The 21,848-nt window shown below is 37.7% G+C and overlaps 1 protein-coding gene across 1 annotated transcript; it reads left to right on the top strand.

Moving 5' to 3' along the window:
- The first annotated feature begins 966 nt into the window (after nucleotides 1-966).
- Nucleotides 967-20,293, top strand: crispld1b (cysteine-rich secretory protein LCCL domain containing 1b). The gene is made up of 14 exons (XM_084732080.1): nucleotides 967-1,379; nucleotides 9,205-9,323; nucleotides 10,153-10,285; nucleotides 10,673-10,788; nucleotides 12,905-13,005; nucleotides 13,586-13,753; nucleotides 13,869-13,929; nucleotides 14,354-14,420; nucleotides 15,766-15,896; nucleotides 16,257-16,300; nucleotides 17,165-17,237; nucleotides 17,644-17,713; nucleotides 18,313-18,446; nucleotides 19,450-20,293. The coding sequence occupies exons 1-14, from the start codon at nucleotides 1,113-1,115 to the stop codon at nucleotides 19,499-19,501; spliced, it is 1,536 nt and encodes a 511-aa protein (XP_084588206.1). The 5' UTR covers nucleotides 967-1,112; the 3' UTR covers nucleotides 19,502-20,293.
- Nucleotides 20,294-21,848: the final 1,555 nt, after the last annotated feature.

The raw sequence follows: 21,848 nt of genomic DNA, 5'->3' as shown, positions 1-21,848 counted from the left end.
ATGGCAGAAATGGGCTTCTACAGAATAGCAACCATATCAGACTTTTTGTCTTTAAAAGTATTTCTGTGACATCACTAGAATGATTTTTTGGGTTGTGGAAGTTGTTGAAGTAATTGGAACTAGTTTTCCTGTATAAATAAATATAAAGTATTTTTCTACTTGAAGAGATGATTTAAAGAAAAGGTGAAATGTTTAGTATGATTTAATCCCTGTTTTTAAATCCAGAAATTGAAGTGCTGCAAGCCTCCCTGTGGTGCATGTTAGCACACACAGTGCAGTAACTCACGCATGTGCACTAAATCTCCTGCGCTGTAGCATAACGTGTGAAAAGTCCGTTTACACTGGTCCTACTGTGTGCAGTGATGCAGTGACCTGCAGATGCACTCAGGCTGCTGAAAGCTGTATTAGCTTTACTGTTTGAAGTGAAGTCCCCCTATAATTACAGCATTATTAAACAGGGACAGAGGACGGATTCAAGGTGTCTTTGGGCTTCTTATAAAGATGCTGCAGTGTAGAAAAGTTTGCTAAGAAGGGGGAAAAATTAATATGTACACTGATGTAAATGCTAATGTTTAGGCTGGATTTTAGGAGTCCAAATTCTGGTTTTATTTTTTAAAAAATGCCAGATGATTAGCTAATAATGAGCTGTGCATTATACAACATCACATATAAAACAGCTGCATGGAAACTTTGCTCTCATATGCGAAAAATAAACAGTCTGAATGAACACTGATGGACTGCCTGCCACCAGTGGTGGTCAACCCCCCACCCCCAACCCACCATGCCTCTATGGCACATAAAACATAAAAAGTGTCCTCTAGGGTGCCTTTCCAGTGGACAAAACATGACAAAGTGTCTCGTGAGGTACTCTTCCAGTGGATAAAACAAGTGCATATAGATTACCCTAGAGTACAGAAATAGAAATCTAAATCAGAGATTGGAAATGATTCCTGTGCCGCACTCATACATCTATTTATTTTGTCACCCTTGCCCCTCATACAACCAGACACCACCACCGCAAGAATGAATGAAGCTGAAATTGTACATAAACATGCACTCTGTGTTTTGCAGGCAAGTTTTTTTTTTCGTTCGGCAGCAGCAGTTTCCCCGTCATGAAGGGGTCTCTTCCTTTCCCGGGCTGGGTTAGAGCGGCGAGCTTGCTCCTGTATTTGACCCAGACTGTCCTGGCCATGGTCCTCACCAACTCCACAAAACTCGAGTCCATCCTGGACAAGTACAGGGACAAGGATGAGGATTGGTGGAGGGCCAGGTCGAGAGGGAAGAGGGCCATCAGCGAGGGAGACATGCACCTCATCCTGGACCTGCACAACAAGTTGCGGGGTCAGGTCCACCCTCCTGCCTCAAACATGGAGTACATGGTGAGTGCTGAGGACAGAGCTGTCTTATCACACCGGAATACGTCTTATCATTTGAAAGAATTCAAAGTTGGAGTTGGGGATAAGGAATCAGAATTAAATTCTTGAGTTCAGACAGGGCATTAGTATTGATCATTCACAAAACCCCGTCCAATCATACTTTAGCAACATGGAACAGCAAGTCTTTCAAGCTTTTGATTTCTAAAACCTTCTCCATTGGGCTCCAAGAAAAGCAATACTCTGCATTTAAAGGGATAGCTCCGGTTGCAGTGGGGTTGTGAGGTACTTATTGATGGTCAGTGGATTAGCTACAGTTGATGGCGGCTGACATGCCCCCAGTGTGAAGAGGCAGAGAGGATTACCACCACACAAGTAAAGCAATGCACTGCTGTGGACAGGGTCAGGAGCATAACACATTTTAGCCAATTCTTCACAGAAAAAAAAATCTGTATTCGTTTAAGTGTATGCTTTATTTAGAATATTTTCGCAGATTTACTTTGACATCAGACAGCCTTTTCCTATAGAGAGAATGATAAAATCATGAAAATATTATAAATAATATAATGTTAATAAATATAGTGTACACTAAAAGTGATATTAATTTTTTGGTGGATAAAATACATTGCTGACCCTGTCCACAGCAGTGCATTGCTTAGTTTCCCACACTGATACTCCTACTGCTTCTCCATACTGGGGGCACGCCGACTGCCATCTACTACTGACTGTCAGTTCCCTGCTTTATGGGCAAACTGAGCAGCTTTCATATATCTGTATCCAGTTCTGTCTTAGTACATCCATGTTTAGCCTCAGTCTTTTTGCGTGATATCATATGAAGTCATCAAGTGCCTATTTAAAGGACCAGTCTGTAGGATTTCATGGCATCTAGAGGTGAACTTGCAGACTGCAGACACCTTGTCTCACCCTCCCTTTTCAGCTGTGTAAGAGAACCTAGGCCGGCCACAAAACTCATACAAAACACACAAGGGTGTATCTAGAGTCAGTATTTGGTTTGTCCTTTCTGGGCTACTGTAGAAAAATAGTGGTGCAATATGGTAACCTCCGCATGCTCTGTAGGTACAAACGGCTCATTCTTAGGTAACACAAACACGATTCCTATTTTTTGGATTCATAGATTAGTGAACACATACTTATGAATATTATATTCTATTTCTGCCACATTCTGCAAATAGATCCCTCCAAATGTTACACACTGGCCTTTAAAACTATTTGATTTAAAATGCATCTAGAAATATTAAATAGTCAACTTATTCATGAACCTAATTTTAGTTTCATTATTTACCTCACTGATGAATTCAGCCGACAAAATCAACGTTCGCCAAGTAAAACTGACAAGCTACTTTCGTCCCTCTCACTGTCTGAAGTCAAGGATGAGTTCTGAACATTACTAAGAATTTTGTGTGGCAAATCTGCCACCGTAATCATTGCAAAATGCATTTGTCTCATGCTAGGTGTAGCAGGCATAGCTGCAGTAACGGACAGTAACTTGTATGTGTTCAGGATGAATAATGGGGATCAGTGTGTTTGTGTTTGTTCCCTTATGACTGACTGCATGCCCACATATACTGTAATACAGTTTTTCTCATGGGTACGCACATTGCTTCAGGTCTGTAAAGACAGAGTAGTAGGAAAGTCAAGACAGAGGGAGTGAAATCTGCAACCCAAAGCCACCATCTGGCTAGCTCTATACCTCCTGCCTCCTGCTTGCCCGCCCTTGCTGACCCTGGCCCGTATCCAGCTTTCACCCCCGCAGTGTTGTCCTCCACTCCACCTCAACCATCCTGCCCTCCCTCCCTCCCCTTCCTGCCCTGCGTCTCCTTACTCTATCACTCCATTCCTCCTCCTGCTGACTCTCTTTCTCCCTGCCTTGCTCTTTCGTTTTCTTGATCCTCAGCCTCACAAGCGTTCCCTCAGGCTTTTCTTCGCCCTCTCCCTCCGCCTCCTCTCTCCCCATCCATCGCAGCTCACTCAAACCTTGGCCGAGGCTGATGTTATCTTTTATTTGATCCTCCACGCATCTCATTTTGGGTGCCACAGCGGTGAATCTATTTCAAACATGTCGAGCCACGTCGTTTGAAGTGCGGGGCATGGTAGTGTAAATGTATGTTATGTACGTTAATCCAGTGTTTCTTTAGCAAGGGATACTATTACTGATGATAATGATGTGGTGAAGCTGGGGACTGATGAGGGCCACGTATTTGGTTTTCAGATTGCAGGATTTGGAGGCCAAGGGGGCTGCACTTTCATTGCAGCTTTGACTCCTTAATTTCATATAAAAGCAATTCAGCAAATGCCTTTAAAGCACTGTTGCGTCCGTTAATCTAAAGCACGTCACTTCTTGCCCAGCAGAGTTTCTTGAGAAATGGAGACCTCCTAAAAGGCTCCCATAATCACAAGCACTTTCTACACTGTAGGTTGAATTACAAGCATTTACGTGGAGCATTTTGCATACTTTAAATTCCAAACGCAAAGGATGGCTTCTTGTTTTCTTCCTCAACATATATGTATGTATATATATATATATATATATATATTTTTTTTTTTGTAAAGAGCTACTCTGAGCAGACTGCACATCTTGCACTTAGTTCTGAGCAGAGGTGGTCCTGGCAGATGGCTGGAGACAGCTCTGTATTTTAGGAACTTAATGCTCTTTGGAATGCAAAAGGAGATTGGTAGTTGTTACCGTGACCTTTCTCCAAAGGCTGGCGGGCAGTCCATCTTCCTCTCTGCTGGATAATTGAGGGTGAAGAATAACAAGAACATGGAGAGAATAATGAACTGGCAGAGATCATTAGTATCCGCTGTAGATTGTTTGCAGTGAAAGCTTTGTGCTGAACTCGAGTTTCATTATAACCTGTGGTGACACATGGGCTGTGCAGGTGGGCAGTATTGCCTTATAAGTAGAGTTAAGGGTTCAGTATGCTTCAAACAAACCAGGTTCTATGAGGGTTTGTCCAAATGTATCTAAAGGCAAAAGTGTTCGAAGGTCACAGAGAGGGGGCAAGACATGATGGTCGACAATTACGTGTATTGACACACACCTTCATTAAAGGAATCTATGGTAGTGCACTCGGTTGCACACATGAAAAATACCTCAGTAGTGAACTAATAAAAAAAAGAGCAAAGTCCATTACTTGCATACTATGTCATTTGTTGCGTTAAGCGGTCATGCTTGTCAGTTTGTCGATTTTGGAAAGTTAGAAATTGTCACATTCAACCCGTTTCAGGAAGGTGTCAGGAGATGTTAAATGTTTTGACAATCTGAAACACTTTCTTGAAGCATACTGATTCCTTCAGGAAATGCTACAAAAGTACAGTTTTGTAATTAAATAGTTTTTCCTCCAAAAGCAACTTATATATCAAAAATGTCTTGACCATTCCAAAAAAAAGACCAATATCAGATTTTTCAATGTTGTTACCACTATTTATACAATAAAAGAATTAAAATTACTTTTACATTTCTACACTCTTATATGGTTATGTTGCCCAGAATGGCTGACCCTGACTATACAGACTTGTATCTGTGCAAAGTTTGTCACTAGAGATGTGACTTCCTCTACTGAAGGGGGAGATGTCGGCACACTTCCCTTAAGTCTGAGAATCAAAAGCACTGTGGACAAGCTAGATTTGAAAACCAGTGTCAGCCACTGCCAGTTAGTAGCAAGCTACCTAGGAACATAAACAAATAAGAGATGCTAACTGCACGTAATATTTTGATACTGCCGCTAGTCTCTGACTTTGTTGCACAACAAAATTCTCATCTGGACCTGGGTCTAACTGAGACTCAAACATGTATGGCTGATTCTCTTGGATGTTTCATCTAATGTGAACTTGGTGCACACCGCTCTTTCACTGGTCATCCTACAGTGGTGCAGGCAGCAGTGCTAGGCTGTTACACAAAATATTAATTCAAGCAGAGTCAAAACTTATCTGGAGGGCAACTTTAAGAGAAACCAACATTGGTGGCCTGGTAGCTCAGCTGGTAGACCATGTGCCCTAGGTGCAGAAGCTATGGCAGCTCTGCAGCAGCAGAGAAAAATTCAGATTCACACAGCTTTTACATTCAATTGTCCAGCATCCCTAACATTAGCACTGCATGAAAAAATACAGTGTCCCCATTAATTTCACTGATACCACTGTGCTGATGGAAGGGGTTCCCGCTGTAGAAAAATGTTGGCTATGTGGCAAAAAAGTTAAATCTGTATATTTCTGCTACAACGCAGTGTTGTAAATGTCATTTGGAAAAAAAACATTGCATCCAAGCGCAAATTGTACAGATGCTCCAATGCCATTTTTTTCCTTCCTGATACCAATTCTGATACCTAATTTTGCACATGGGCCAATACCGAGCACCAATCCAATGTCAGTGTGTTGAAAAGATATTATTAATTTCAACAGTTCTATACTACTAACCCTATATACCAGATCCAGTATTTTAGACTGTATTGTTGTGTCAGTCAAGATTCAGTAGTTGAAACACAGGTCAAAATAATTTCTTCTTTGTGATTCTTTGTCATAGTCTTACACACTGTAAACCCTCAAATTCAGGGATTCTTACTCAAACCTGCCTTGCTAGATCATACTTGTTCGTGTTAATGGTACCTGCAGCAACACGCTCCCACCAACGCAGCCTCTTAAAGACCTTTTTGGTCATAATTACATCACGGCGTTAGCTGGAGGCAAAATGAAGGAAAAGCTGAAGCCCAACACAGAGTAGTATGTCACATAACCAAGCTTATTAAAAAATTTATCTAAAATGCCAGAATCTAAGTAGTAATGGCTCAAAATGGAAGTTTTACCGCATACCACCTGCTACTACAGCTGGGAGATTACCAAAAAATGTAGAGAAAGGAAAATTTGTCTTTTACTGAACTAAAACAAGTTTTAATCGCCTTGTCACCTCCGTAGAACACACTTCATTTAAACTCAACAGACAGAAACAAAGTATGACTCATCAAAAGCGTCTTAGTCAGTCTGGTCCCATTGGTTAAACTGAAACTTCATCAGTAACTTGCACGGTCCTGGAGGGTGACTGACTGTACCTTTTTCTTTAGCCATTGTTAAGAAACAACTTGAATTATTTTGAAAAAATATATAAATAGGATTATTTTGACTGATATTGCAAGTGTGATATGATTTGCAATATTAGAGGTCATGATAATTTTTACATCATTATTCTTATTTTGATTGAAAAACATGTAAAAATGACTATGGTGTGATTTTTTTTCAGGAATCTGCACCAAATGAAGATGTTTTTTTAAGTCTGTAGAATATGGTTTGTAGGACAGGACGTCTCTGCCATACCATTTAACAGAAAAGGAGTCTATATGCCCAGTGAAGGTTGTAATGCTACATCAATCTGAATCAATACATTGATTCAATGTTCATTGATCCAGTATTATCCATGCAAAGTGAAAATTTCATCTTCAAGATAAACTTTTATTTTGAAATTCCCATGGCATGTCTGCATCACAAATGTCTGTTAATCTAGTATTATTAGGTTAGATTAGTTTAGTTTGAGATTAGTGATTATTAATCAATTATTAATCGATTATTAAATTAAGTGCCAACTATTCGGATAATCAATGAATCTCTTTGAATTTTTTTCCAAGGAAAAAGTATTTGATTCCAGCCTCTTAAATGCGAATACTTTATGGTTTCTTTACTACTTTATGACAGTAAACTGAATATCTTTGGGCAAAATAAGACATTTGAGGACATCAGCTTGGACACTGATCAAGTTTTTTTTTTTTTTTTTTTTTTTACCATTTTCTGACATTTTATAGGCCAAACAACAAATCAATTTATCAGTGATGAAAATAGCTGTTAGTTCAAATGGACACATGATATCATCTGATCACTCTAACCCTAATATCGTATTGTGATGAAACTTGTGATTTTGACCCCATTTACCTCAAATAAAACCCCACACAACAGACAAATTCAAGCATGTGTTTCCTGTGCATTTTGAGTTTTTGCACAAACATCATTTGTCATTTTATAGCGAGTACAGTTTTCCTCAGCCTATAAGTCCCACACAATCTTTTAACTGTTGAAGCTGAATAAAGATAAAATCACCAACAAGTACAATATAATGTAATCATGGAAAAATACAGTATCACATGGAGCCATGCAGGAAGTTAGAGCAGAAAATCACCTCAGTGTTGGTATCTCAGCCACAGCTGGACTGTGGCCAAAGAAGTAAAGAGTCAAAATATCACTTCTCCAATCAGGCCTGAACAGTAAGCAGCACCACAGTGAACGGGCAAACAGTGTGTGCAGTGTGTTAGCCTTACCAAACATATGGAACACATTATGTTGGTCAATCAGAGCAGTTACAACTCCACACATCAGCATTATCCTGTTAGTTTTTACGTGTGATAGTCGTAATTCAACCAAATAGTATGCAGCACACTGCAGCTTTTCTTCTCCCTCCCCAACAAAGTCAATTAGTAATCAGTAAATTAACTTTGCTGCAACATTTGAGTTGCTCAATCCTATACCTATGGTCCGCTTTGTTCAAAACAAGAATTGCGTGAATAGTTTTTCAGGTGTTTTTGGTTCAAGTGAGTTTAAATATTTTCAAGTTTTTACAGTAAAGATGGCATCAAGCCTCGAAACAGAGCCTCACTGTTTTGGTAGCTTTTTTTTGTCAGCTGTTTCTCTCTCAGCTTGTTTTATGAGACCAAAACTTACTGGAAACAAGCTATGAAACAACCACATTGAATAGTAGCACAAAGCTGCAAGTTGCTGTGGTGGTGCTGGTGATACTTCTCTGTTTCCCTCCTCTCTCGTGTACGTGCCTGCGTGTAAGAGCGTGTGTGTTTCATAGGAGAGGCCTAGTTTTGACTACGCTGTGTTAAATTTGCGAGAGGCAGCCGAGTAAAGAGCAGGTTCATCTTTCAGGTTCACTTTGCCTCGAGTATGTAAGGTTACTTTCAGATTAGCCTCAGTGGAATTTGGTGTAGTTTGGTTCCCTCGAAGAGGACGATGTGATACGTGAAAAATGTAATGAGTAGCAATTAAAGCCGCAACTACGCTAAGTGGCCACTTAGCCCACTTCAATCATGAGGGTCATCCAGAGTGGAGTTTCAGGTCTGCAAACATCTGTCAGTAGACTCAAAAAAAAACTTGTTGAGTTTAACCTGGAGCCTGAGGAAAAACTAATATTACCAAACCTAATGCGTTAACTGCCAGCTGAAAAAAATATTAGCTACTCACCCCAACTGACCTCCAGAGGTGATCTTCTACTCAGAGGAGAATTTTGTTTCTCACTGTCTTTTCTTTTCCTTATGAGAAATAAACGAGATTCTTATTTTGAGCTTACTATAGTCTCATCCGTTTCTCTTTTGCTGCTCATAGGTGTCTCAGAGGTTTACTTAATATAGAGCAACAAGACTTTAATTTGACCACTGAGACAATTTTAAGATCTCATTTAAGACAACTGAGTTTTCTTTTAGATCTCAGAGTTATCTCAAGTGCTGATTATTTAAGACAAATTTAAGATCAGACAAAAAAAAAAAAAAAAAAACATTTTAGGATCTTCAGTTGGGCTCAAAATAGTCTCGGGCTGAGACGAAACAAAGTCTCTTTCTCAGGAGCCAAATTTAAGAAGTACGAGAAAATGATCTCATATTAGTCTTAAATTGAGCTCATTTGTGTCAAGGAGACACAGACTAGACAAGGACGAGATCTTATTTTGAAGTCTTCCTCTCGTCCGGGTAAGTTCATATTTTCAGAGGAGAAAACATTTTTAATGAAGAAACTGTGTGTTGTTCTGCGTGTGTGTGTGTGTGTGTGTGCTGCCCAGGTATGGGATTATGAGCTGGAGAGGAGCGCAGAGCACTGGGCACATACCTGCCGATGGGAACATGGACCAAGCCACATGCTGACACAAATAGGCCAAAACCTTGGAGCGCACTGGGGCAGGTGTGTATACAATGAAGGTGGGGGGAAGTATAGTAGTATAGTATATATAATTCACTTACTACTGGACCCATCAGTCTATTGTTTTTGTGTACATTTGTGTATACGTGTATTTACATCTGTATTATGTCTACTCTTGTGATTAACAATTTTTGAAAAAACTTTTTTTGTGTTTGCTCTAAAAGTTAACTATAACTGCAAAGCTAAAAACAAGGCTTAACTACTACTACTGTCACAGGCCACATTTTGACTCAGAAACTGACATCCACAAAAAAAGTTTCATTTCATCTTAAACTTGAGCTTCTTGCAGATTGATTCCATACATGATATGTGATCCATGAAAATTAGGCACAGTACAAGATAAATTAATCATTGTCTTTTTAGCATCACTGCCATCTCCGCCATGCATTTGTGTGGCTGTTGTATTGGAACATTCATTGTCTGCTATTAAACAAATGAGAGATGCAGACTTCACTACAAAATCGACTAATTCTAATTTCAATGAAATTTGTTCGAAAAATAAATAAAATATTGAGAGGGATGCTCGGTTACAATACCATTGAACTATGAGACTATACTAAAGATAATTCTGCATACATCTAGATAAGAAAATTTTACACTATACTAAACTATACTGTACAAAAAACTATTCAAAACTTAGCAAATCTTCACTGGAGTTGTGTTGGCATTGCAGTAGGTGCTTCTCCATCTGTTGTTTGGTGGAGATCTACAGTCTACTTAGTGACCTCTTCTAGCTGTCAAATGTTTTTTTTTTTCTTTTTTTGGTGATCAAATTAAAGGGTACAGTATAACATCCTGTCTGTTACTTTAGGGACCGCCCCCCTACCTACCATGTCCAGGCCTGGTACGACGAGGTGAGGTACTACAGCTATCCCTACGCCCAGGAGTGTAACCCACACTGCCCATTCAGATGTTCAGGGCCTGTTTGTACTCACTACACTCAGGTAAGGACTTTTCTGATTTCTATGTCTTAGAGGCCTTTGGAACATTTAAGGTTCTTGATTGCTATTGATTTGTTGGGGGAAAACACTGAACACTTGCTAAAATGTAATATTAAAACTCTAATATGGAATGGTGCCCACACAGGTGGTTATAATTAATCTGACTAATTAACCTCTAAGAATGTCCCTTACTAAAATGAGTAACACCTGTATGGTTGTACTCAGGGAGATTAGCAGCTTTAAGACTGTCTTTATCAGATCAATTCGATTAAAACAAGTCTTATCTTCTGAGGTGCATATACCAGAATAATGTAAAATCATGCCGTGCTGCAGGTACTAACATTTAATGGCTGCTGCCATGTGTGTGTGCGTGTGTATATGAATTTCCAGCTGGTGTGGGCGACGAGCAATCGTATCGGCTGTGCCATCAATGTGTGTTACAACATGAACGTGTGGGGAATGATCTGGGCTAAAGCTGTCTATCTGGTCTGCAACTACTCTCCACCGTAAGTTTCTGCTTCTCACAACACCATGTGTTTACTCAGGTTAAGTCATTTATAGTATTTATTTTCAGAACTTAGAAACATGAGTTCTTCCAACTTGTCCTTTGAATTGGAATGAGGTGAATATATACTGTTCAGAAAACTAATTAAATTAAGTTTCTAAAGAAACATGGTCAACATATTAGCAGACTTCCCAGCATACATTGTGTAAGACTTTAAGCTCTCCTGAGACCCTTTTTTTTATAGTTTAAAGAAAATATACATAATGAAACATTTCTGTGTCACTAATACACATTAAGATAAATCGTGGTTGCTTATTTTCACAATTATTGTGAACATGTTTTCTTGAGTAGAACTGAATTAACATCAAATTTATATGACTAGAGAAGTTTATTTTGTTTTAAATCATTGATGAACTGCGTCTTGCCTGGAAAGGAGGCGGTGATAAAAAGCTGCAGTCACGTCTGACAGTTTCCAGCAGACTTCGGAGAATAAACAGGACGAGACGCCAGGCTACCTGTAGTTTGTAGACTATATTCATACATGAAGAAATAAAGTGGGTTCTTGATTGCTGGTTGAGGCTGAAATGAAAGAAGACAACGCACCCTTGTTAAAGCACTTTGTCACTGTTAGTTTGATCAATCATATATATAACCATTATTATTGTTAACAGATTAAACCTTAATTGCACGGCAGGAGACTAATGTATGTAGTGTTAAAAATTACAGTCACATAGAATATTTGTGTTTTGTACAACACGTAATGTTTGTTGTCAAAATTAAGAGCCAATCTGAGCCTTTCAGCTCATCGATCAGGTGACAGCCAGGCGCTTGCAGTCGGTAGAGAGCAGCTGTGGCGCCTTGTCCCACAGACTACGGCCGCCTTGATCTTGTGAGGTTATCATTGACCACCTGTGCATGACGTCAGAGTCAGGACCATGCCGGACAGAAATCTAACCAGCATGCATTGATCGCTGGTGATCGATTCTGCGTAGGCCTGGTTCATCTTGAACGCACCTGTTATAAAATTCATTTAACTTGTCAATCAACTTATGATTTTAGGTCAGCCTAGACATTAAGATTATTAATGATTTCTTCTCAAAATAGAGACTTACTCATACACTGAGCTTTCTGTGTTAATTTGAAGTCTAATTAACATGAAATAGGCAAATAAAAACAGCCTGGAATAGAATTTTTAAAGACGGACACCACAGGTGTAGCCTTAATGTCAGATGAGCGAATATTTCAACTTAACAGGTTTCCTTGATCTCTGATGATATATCATTGTCATTTTATGATTTATTGCAGAAAAAATATCACAGACCTCTTTAAATTAGTGAAGAACCCTTTTAAGATCATTAAATAATTCACAAAAAATATACACCTAAAAACTAATCGGGCACGTTTCTGCAGAGAGCTGTTTCAACCAAAGAGTATTTCATTATGTTTTAGTAACAGTGTTGCAGACACCTGACACCACTGAATGCAGTAAACAAATATAATGAAATACTTTTCAGTAATTTACAATCATTTCTGGTAGTTTTTCATGGTTCTCCCTGTTTTGCTAATAACAACATTCAAATAAATCAGATTGTGTCGTGTATGCACGTTAAGCAGAGCAACTAAACAAGATAACGGACCCAAAAATGTCGACTGAGACTGAGCTGAAACAATTTGAAGTTAATAAGCAACAAAAAAGTAATTGAGCAACAGGTTTTCATAGACAGCTAAAGCTGGTAAAATCCAAAATCCAAAAACAAGGAAAAAGTCCACAATTACAAAAAGAGAACTGAGAAGGACTGAAATTGTCAACACAGAGGACAACGTTGAACTGTCAACTAAGGACAAACACATGACTGAATACAGATGGAAACCAATCAGGGGAAGGTGAAAACAATCAATGATCAAAAATGGAGGGAATAAGACAAAGACAGGAAGTAAAAGTAGAAACAAGAGGGAAGGTAAGAACTTCAAAAGAAAACAGGAAACAACTAAAAACCTCAAACCATGACATATTTTCTGCACAAACTTTGAACAAAGTCTATTCAAAAAAACTCAAAAAATGTTTTGGCCTTTTGTTTTAACTCTGACCAAATTCCTGTCCTTATTTTTTTTTTCAGGGGCAACTGGTGGGGTCATGCCCCGTACAAATATGGAGCTCCTTGTTCTGCCTGTCCTGCCAGCTACGGGGGAGGCTGCAGGGACAATCTCTGCTACAAAGGTGGGTTTGGGACAAAATTGTTGTTTTCTGTCATGTATGTAATATTTTTATGTGCCCAGTGTAGCTTCCCAAAATAAGAAAATATATTACCATATTAATTTTGAGTAGAGCTTGACTGATATGCTTCTTATTTTACAACCTACATAACTAACTGACAGTATTAAAAGCCAGCAAGTAACTGATTCTGATGTTTATTTAGCTTATTTATTTAGTTATTTTCTCAATTTTCATTTCTAGATAATGGTTGACAATGTTTAAATTAAAGTTATTAAAAATATTTAGATCAACTAAAGTATTCTTCCGTAAAGTTATTTGTTTAAGAAAGTAGCCTTTTAAGTACCTTTGCATCCTCATATTCATGCAACATCCACATAGATATTGTTTAAAAATTCACTATATCAGACGCTACATCGGTAATTGGTGAATTTTTCCCCACTAAAATTTGCATTTGCATTGGTCTCAAAAATTCCACATCTGTCAGGCTCTAATTTTTGAGACTGAAGTGCAACTTGTATCAGTGTAAGAAAAGAATAGCATGTATTGAAACAATATAATGGCAAACTGTAATCCATGTTTTCAGAGGGGGGTGTTGACAGGCGTCCAGCTCCTGAGATTGAGGAGACCAACTACATTGAGCCCGAACCGGAACCAGTTAGAGACAGGGAGCCCCAGCCCAGGGCGCAGACGCCAGACCCCTCGCCCAACGACAACCTAGAGAGAAACCAGGTCGTCAGCACAGAGCAGATGTGTAAGAACTGCTCCAAGTCCTCCCAAACAAAACTTCATCTCTCTGAATGGTGCAGTTTTAAGAACATACTGCACATTATTGCTTTTATTAAGCTCTTGTTTGTTTGTTATTTTAGGCCAACAGGTCGACTGTGAGACTAAACTGAGAGATCAGTGCAAGGGAACGACCTGTAACAGGTAAATGCAAAGGAATATGGTGACAACAGATGAATGTCAAATATATATGCAAAATATTTTATGTATAAAGATGGGTGAGAATTATCAGGACAGTAAGTGTAAGACTTGGGATTTGGGTGAATTTTGAATTGATTATTTCCTGTGAATATTTCATTAGAGATGAGTCCTGATAGTTTTAGGAACATTTTATACAATTCGATGTCTCTGTTATGTATTTTTTTTCCATTTATAATTATAATTATATTTTTTGCCAAATTCAGTGTTTTCTTCTTCCTGATGTTTAGTCATTCTTACAGTAGCTCTTTTGTTGTTTAACTGCATATCTAATCTAATACAGGGCGAGTCTGTTCAGCAGAGTGAAGACTGTGAATATAGCTTGTGTTTCTTCATCCTGCCCTTATCTAACTGTTGTTCCTGTCCACAGATATGAGTGTCTACCTGGCTGCCTTGACAGGCCTGGAAAAGTAGTTGGGACTGGATATTATGACATGGTAAATGATCACCAGTAGCATATTATTATATATTTATTATATTGCATACTATGGAAGTGTATAGCATTCATGGAAGAAGAGAAAATAGACTTAAGGGAACAGAATGGGCTGGAGAACAGCTGATTAAGTTACAGCTTTAATAATGTAAACAGACCAATATTTCAGCACTACTGTGTCTTTATCAGGGTCTAGTCAGAGTCAGACTAGTTTGTTTGAACTATTAAAGCTGTAAATTAATCAGTTGTGTTCCAGCCCCCTTTGTTCCTTCATATTTAATGTCCTCAAGCTGAGAGGCACCTGCACTGTAAAAACATGTTGAGACAACTTAAAATTTCAAGGCATGGCACTGAAATTTTTGAAATAAAATTTTGAAATAAACTTTAAAAAGTTTGGTGACCTGTAATCTTTAGTTGAGGTAATTGACTTTTCTTCTTCAGAAAAAATTGCATCTTTGAGTTTTAGAAGCCAAATAAAAAAATTCAAAAATTGGTCACAGTGAGCTGAAAAATGAAATAGTTTCACTTCAATAAATTCACTCAATATTTTTAAGTACAATGTTTTGACTTTCTAAAATTCGAGGCTTTAAGTTTATCTAAAGAAGAAAAGTAAATTATTCCAACAAAAGATCAGTAGTTGGTAAAACTTTTTAAAAACTTAAGAATTTGAGTTGGGTTCAAAACTCAAAACTATATTGCAGTCTGTTGCCTTGAAATCTTGAGTTTTCTCAACTTTGTTATTTTTACAGTGTAATTCAGATACATTTTGCTGGAATATAAACAGACAAAAAAAATAAGACACCTCATCTTGTAATTATGAGTTACTATCTTGTTATTACAAGAAAAGATATCATAATTACAAGACAGTCAGAATTAATTTTTCCCGAAGTCTCATGCCGAGAAGATAATTAATGCCATAGCGACATCGCTACCCACTGTCTTGTCCTCTAGCCAACATAAGCAACAGCTGATAACTACCTTTACTTTTACTTCACAGGTAATTAGATATTGACATATTTTCTCATAATTCCAATACCCTGATTTAATAATTAGGCAGTCTTTTCTGATAATTACTAGACACATCAATTCAATGTTCAATGGCCCAGTATTGTTGCAAAGTGACAATATCTATCTATATTGTCATTTTTTAAATGCACCTTTATTTTGAAAATCAAATGGCATGTGTCATAAATATCTGAAAAAGCTCAGTCATTAAATTGTCATAATTTAGTTGCTCTTTGTTAGTTGGCATTAATGTAACTGAATGTGTTCTCATTATTCTGATATAGATCATGATCTTGTAACTGTGTGATCTTTTCTCATAGTCACGTCTTTGTATTTCACTGTAGCAATCCAGTGTGTGTGGAGCTGGCTTACACGCTGGTGTTATTGACAATGATGGAGGATGGCTGGATGTGACCAGACTGGGCAGAAAACAACACTTCACCAAGTCATACAAGAATGGTATTCAATCCATTGGGTATGAATCAGTCTCTGTATTTAGTCTTCATCAAAAAATGCTCAGCCAGTATAAAATCAGAATCAGCTTTATTAATCAAGAATATGTAAACATACAAGGAATTTGTAAAAACTTGGACAAGAAAGCTGAACAAAGATAAAATACAAAAACATACATATACATGCAAGTAGGTGAAGAAGTAAAAAGTAACAATATGTAATGTCTGTATTAGAAGTCAAGTGTTTGTGTATTTTATATCTCATTTCATAGGATCTATTATTATAGATACACATTTGATCCCTTCATGGGGGATGTTCAACTCATGATGTGTGTAAATGAAACACAAACCATAACCTGATACAGTTTTCTATAAATTCACAGGAAAAACAGAAGCGCAAATTCCTTCAAAGTAGAGTCGGTGCCTGGTAAGGAGCATACAATCATTTCACTTTAAAAGGACTGTTCATGCCAAAATCAAAAATACATATTTTTTTCATCTTACCTGTACTGCTGTTTATCTATCTAGATTGTTTTGGTGTGAGCAGCTGAGTTTTAGAGATATCAGCTGTAGAGATGTCTGGATGAAACTACATTTGAAAAGCTCAACAGCAGCGTCTCTTTCCAGAAATCATGACCTGGTTACTCAAGATAACCCACTGACCTTGTTGTGACCAGTTTTATTAAGTTCGAGTAGATTCTACTTTGAAAGAAATGTGTTCCCTAAGAGAAACTGCTCCCATCTTTTATTGAGATCATTTACTTTAGAAATGCAAAAAAAAAATTGGTACTTCGAAAATTGTGCACAGTGAGCTGCGAACCCAATTTGTCATTAGTTGGGTGCTTGAAACATAAATAGTTGCAATTGAAAATATTAAATTATTAACCATTGCTCATGTTTTTTTTTTGTTTCTAAACCTCCCAGATTCAAGTTTGTTTACTTTTTAAGAACAAAAGGATATTAACAAAAGATTACAAGTTGGAATTTTCTTTTTAAAGTTTATTAATTAAAAACTAAAAAAAATATATATTTAAGACAATGCCTTTGAAATTATGAGTTCTCTCAACGCTTTTTTTACACTGTTTACTCACATTATATTTGAGAGAAAGCAGATATCTCTATGGCTGATATTTACAAAACTCACAACTCACACCAAAACAATCAAGATGAACAAATAGCACATGTATTTTTGATTTTGGGGTGTACTGTCCCTTTAAGGGATATAGTTACAGTAACATGTTGTCTGTGAACAAAATCATTTTAATCTTTGTGACTTTTTTTTTTCTCCCAGTCAAGGCGGTGAGATGTGATACCACCGTGGCGCTTTTCTGCCCTTATAAGAAACCTGTACGACACTGTCCCAGGTAACCCGCTGCTCTGGACTGAGTCATAGAGAACATCTGGAAACACTGTTTGAATTAAGAACCACGGTCGACAGAACCAATGATCTACAGTCACTATAAGTCATAAAAGATGACCCATGTGACCTTCCAAATTCTGAGTAATGTCTACATGAGTGAGGAACAATTACCATTAGGATTTTGATATATGTCATGTTTATATCTGAAGTTATATCTTAGCAAAAGTTATCTGCTCTGCCATTTATAGTTTTCTTTTATTTACAACCCAACAGCCTGTGGGTCTTTACTCAGTGAGATCGTTTCAGCCTGTAGATAGTTCTGTCTTCACGACAGCGAGAACGTTCTGTGGTTCTGGTGTATGCGCTGAAAATATCCAGGGACCTAACGTGAGCCCTTGCTTTTTCTTCAGGTTGTACTGTCCCAGGAACTGTCTACGTGACAGTCGAGCCCGGGTCATTGGGACAAAATACTACTCAGATGTGAGTTCTTGAGTCAGACTTTCATTGATTCTATTGGAAACAGTGGGTCTTTTTTCACAGAGGACATTTTGACTAATCATAGCAAGGAAAGCACAAGTGTAATTAACAACATTAATGATGGCTTGATTCCATACCAGTGAAACTTAAATTGCTGCGAGTGCTCGACCAATCAGAAATGTTCCGTACTATAAGCTCCACCCTCAGTGTTCCTGTACTTTTATAAAGCACTAACCCCAAGGTAGGGACTTTTTTCAGTTAAAATACTGCCCCTGGAACTTAATTCCACTAAGCCAGACCATCACTGCTGCATGCCAAGTCAGCATGAGCCTTTCAACTTGATTTATCTAAAGGCTAAAGATATCAGAGCCTTTAAACTTGACTTGACTTGACTGACTGAAATCCAGCCTACATTAATGTTATTTAATTAGGTTTTTGATGGAGATGTCATTAAAAATGTGATCTGCCAGGCCTACACACTCTTAAAAATGCTCTTAAAAGCAAAATTAGCTGTTTTGTAAACTTGGTTTTTATACCATGTTAACACAAATTATTTGTTCCTTTTTTAATTTTTTTTTATTTTTTTTATTTTTAAATTCCAGAAATCCAGTATCTGCCAAGCAGCGATTCATGCCGGAGTGATCCAGAATGAGTCAGGGGGGTACCTCGATGTGATGCCCGTGGACAAAAGGAGCCAGTACAGTGGCACTTACCAGAATAGCATCACATCAGAGAGGTATACTGAATGAATGTCAGATATGAGGACTAACTATTAACTATACAGATTTTTAATTTAAGCGCATTTTATTTTAAATTAAAATGTTTTGAGTTTAAAGTCTTATATGCAATAACATCTGTCAGTGTCAGCAAAGTTCAGTGACTAGTCAGTATTAAAATACATCTGGGTACTTACTATTAAAAACAACACAAACATATACAGTTAAATTGATCTATCTAAGTCGGGGTGGGCAATTATTTTTCATCGGGGAGCCACATGAGAAATTGATCAGGCTGCCGTGGGTAAGACACAAGTGATATAATGTCCTAATAATGAACAAATCTCTAATAATGAAATGATCAGAAATGTTCTATACAGGGCACTTCTACTGTTGGTCACTCTTTCTGAATTGCCATGTGATGAATTGTGGGGTAAAATTTTGTTGGCAATGTTCAAAACGTTGTTTACATACAGGTTGCAATGATGGTAGCAACAAAAGTAGAAGAAGAGCAACATAAACAACATGGATGTGAAGCACTGAGTGAATAAAGTTACAGTTTAATATAAAAGATACAGTTCATTGTTTTACCAATGAACACAGCACTGACCTTCCAAAATAAAAGTCTGATAACAGTTTAATGGTCAGCAAAGTGCTATAGACTTTCTTTTCTAGATTTTTTGGTATTTCCATGATGAGAAATGTGACTAAATTTTGACAATTACACCCTATTGTGTTATAAATAACATATATATATATATTATATTTTAAAAGTGGTGATGAGGTCGAAGAAGAACAGGAAGAACTCTGGGGTCTGGGGAGAGAGAAGAACAGTTTTTGAAGTTTTCCAGCAGCAGTGTGATTGGCTGTTGGAGATCGTAGCAAAATCTGATTGGTTTTAGCTGACAAAAGTGATTGTGAATGTTTGTGAATGAATGAAGTGTAAAGGTTGGTCTTCCTGATTGAAGTTACGCTGAGCTTCATTAAAACATTTTTGTTTTCTCCCTGTTCTTCCTCTTCCAGCCTACTGAACCCAACAGGTGGAAAAGCCTTCAGAGTGTTCGCAGTCATCTGAAAAACCACTCTCAACAGACAGAGCACCACCAAACATGGCCACTTCACATCCAGCAAACCCACTCATCATCATTGTACAACCTGTAATTACAGCCATTCCTTACAGTAAATAATTCAGCTTCTCAGCCTCTGACACCAAAAGTACGACGTGACTTTGCTCAGGGCTCAAAGTTTGGTCATGACTGAATCAGTGTCCAATAATAGCAAAGGATGTTTGGTGGATGATGATCCTGCATGTCTTTAGCCTTACATCTTTTCTACAGCCGACCGTAATAATCACATTTGGTCGCTGTGCATCTTTTGATGACATGATATCATGACATCATGTGTTTTAATACTTAAAGTTGAATATACCCTCACAGATTTAGCACCACTCCAAAGGCTTCCCATAATTTCAGACTTTGAAGGTTAAAATATGACATCAGTGGTTTACCAAAGTATTTTAAGATGCATCAGCTCTATGTAGAGATACACCTGGTAAATAACGGGGCAGCCAAATACAGAGTCATAAAATCTGTTCATTTTTAGCAGAGTCATAAAATCAGAATTTTGTGGGAACAAGATGAGCCAGTCACTGTGAAGTGAGAGCAGTCATGCTGAAATGAATTCTCTGCGCATGTGTTGCCCCTCACATGTACGAGTATAAATGATAAGGGGCAGAATTAACATTTATTCATATAGCACTTATCAAAACCAGCATTACATGGTGCTATACAGATAAAACACAACAATTAAGTAAAAGTAATGAATACAAAAACAAGCAAGCATAAGGAAAGCACAATGCATGATTAAAAACCCTAAAATACCAAAGATAAAATATACAAACAATTTGTTCATTAAAACTGCGGGAGACTGTGCGAGACTTAATGGAGAAATATGTGGGACCCTAGCATTGAAAAATGAGTACTACTGTTTATTAAATAGGTCAAATCCATATTTACTATGTAATCTATGGTTGAAGTGAGTGGCTTCCCTCTGTCCCGTCCTCCCCAGTCTTGAAGCTCATGCAGGTTGTCTGTACATGACGACACAACGACAGACTAACTCATTCAGCAAACATTCAGCATTAATTTGAACTCTAATAAACATGAAACAGGCGAACAAAAGAGTTGTTCCAGCCTGGTATTGCTTTTATTTTAGCCCCGGTTGTTTAAGTGAGATTGGCCAATTGCTGTTCAAGGGAGGGGTTTAGCGAGTTGTCAGTTCATGGGAGCACTGTATTGAGGTCCGGGCTGATTCAATCATGAGTTGGGCTCTACTCTCAATCAGGACATGAAACTCCCTTTTTATAGCATCAAATAATGAATTGTAATCAAACTTCTCAAAAAGTTAATAAGTGGACAAACATCAGCATGATACAAACCACCTAAAATGTTAGAAGACATCTTTGGGCATTGTGATTTTTTAAATTTGACTTTTAAATTTGACCAGGGGGCGATCAAGATGCTTTGGCCTCACATATGAAGAGAGCATGTTGTCTGTCTTTATAGACAGTGAGTGATTTAGTCTGGTTTGGGCCTCCAAGCATCCTTTGTTTTCGTTACAGTGGTAATACAAAGTATAGCAACAATGCAGGCAGTGAAATCCAGATTGTATATTTTTGTACATAATAATGTTGTAAATAGTATTGAACACTATGCTATGAAATGCTTGCTACTGTTGCTTTTTTCATTTACATTTCTAACACCTTGCCAGCCATCAGTCAAACGAGCAATAAACAAAAAGCATTAGATGCTGAATCAGATTCTGTATGCAAAAAAATGTATTGGTCTCTCAAGCTTTTATTTTTATAAAATACAAATTTCACAATTTTCATAATTTTAGTATATTCATATGTTTGTAAATATTGTGTATGTAACATATTGTTTTATTTTATGCTGCATTTCCCAGCTTTTGTTTATAGATTTATATAAATGGACCCTGGCTGGCCAGGAATGTGCATGGCAGAATTTCAATAAAAATACTTAAAGATAAAATTGAAATGTGTTTTTTGTGTCATATCTAATTGTATCAAAGTTTTTCTTCAAAACAAATTCTGCATGTTAGAAAATAGCTGCTGAAAACATGTGAAAAGACTGAGAACTATGTGGTACTGAATTGTGGAGTTAAACCATTAAACTGTTGTTCATGATTTGTGTTCAGGATTTTTCGCATGGAGCTGAAACATGACATGGCGATGTGCTGGAGCTTTGGTCCCCCGATACTGTATAAGCCACACAAATGACACCGGCCCCTCGGTCAGTTATAAACATACTTTGAGTAAAATCAGCCCAGCAGTTCACTTCAGCTCACTTCAGTTCCAACAACCCAACACAGAACAAACAAAAAAATACCATCCTGTCACCGTC

This window comes from Lutjanus erythropterus, chromosome 12 (genome assembly GCF_056507025.1).
Source record: "Lutjanus erythropterus isolate fLutEry1 chromosome 12, fLutEry1.hap2, whole genome shotgun sequence".
NCBI classification, from domain to species: domain Eukaryota; kingdom Metazoa; phylum Chordata; class Actinopteri; order Lutjaniformes; family Lutjanidae; genus Lutjanus; species Lutjanus erythropterus.
This window is presented reverse-complemented; position numbering and strand designations above follow the sequence as displayed.

Bases quoted from the DNA above. Each gene is read 5' to 3' on its own strand.
- crispld1b (XM_084732080.1), top strand. From the start codon at position 1,113: ATGAAGGGGTCTCTTCCTTTCCCGGGCTGGGTTAGAGCGGCGAGCTTG. The intron at 10,789-12,904 runs GTAAGTTTCTGC...TTTTTTTTTCAG, and splicing joins GTCTGCAACTACTCTCCACC to GGGCAACTGGTGGGGTCATG. The intron at 13,930-14,353 runs GTAAATGCAAAG...TCCTGTCCACAG, and splicing joins AAGGGAACGACCTGTAACAG to ATATGAGTGTCTACCTGGCT.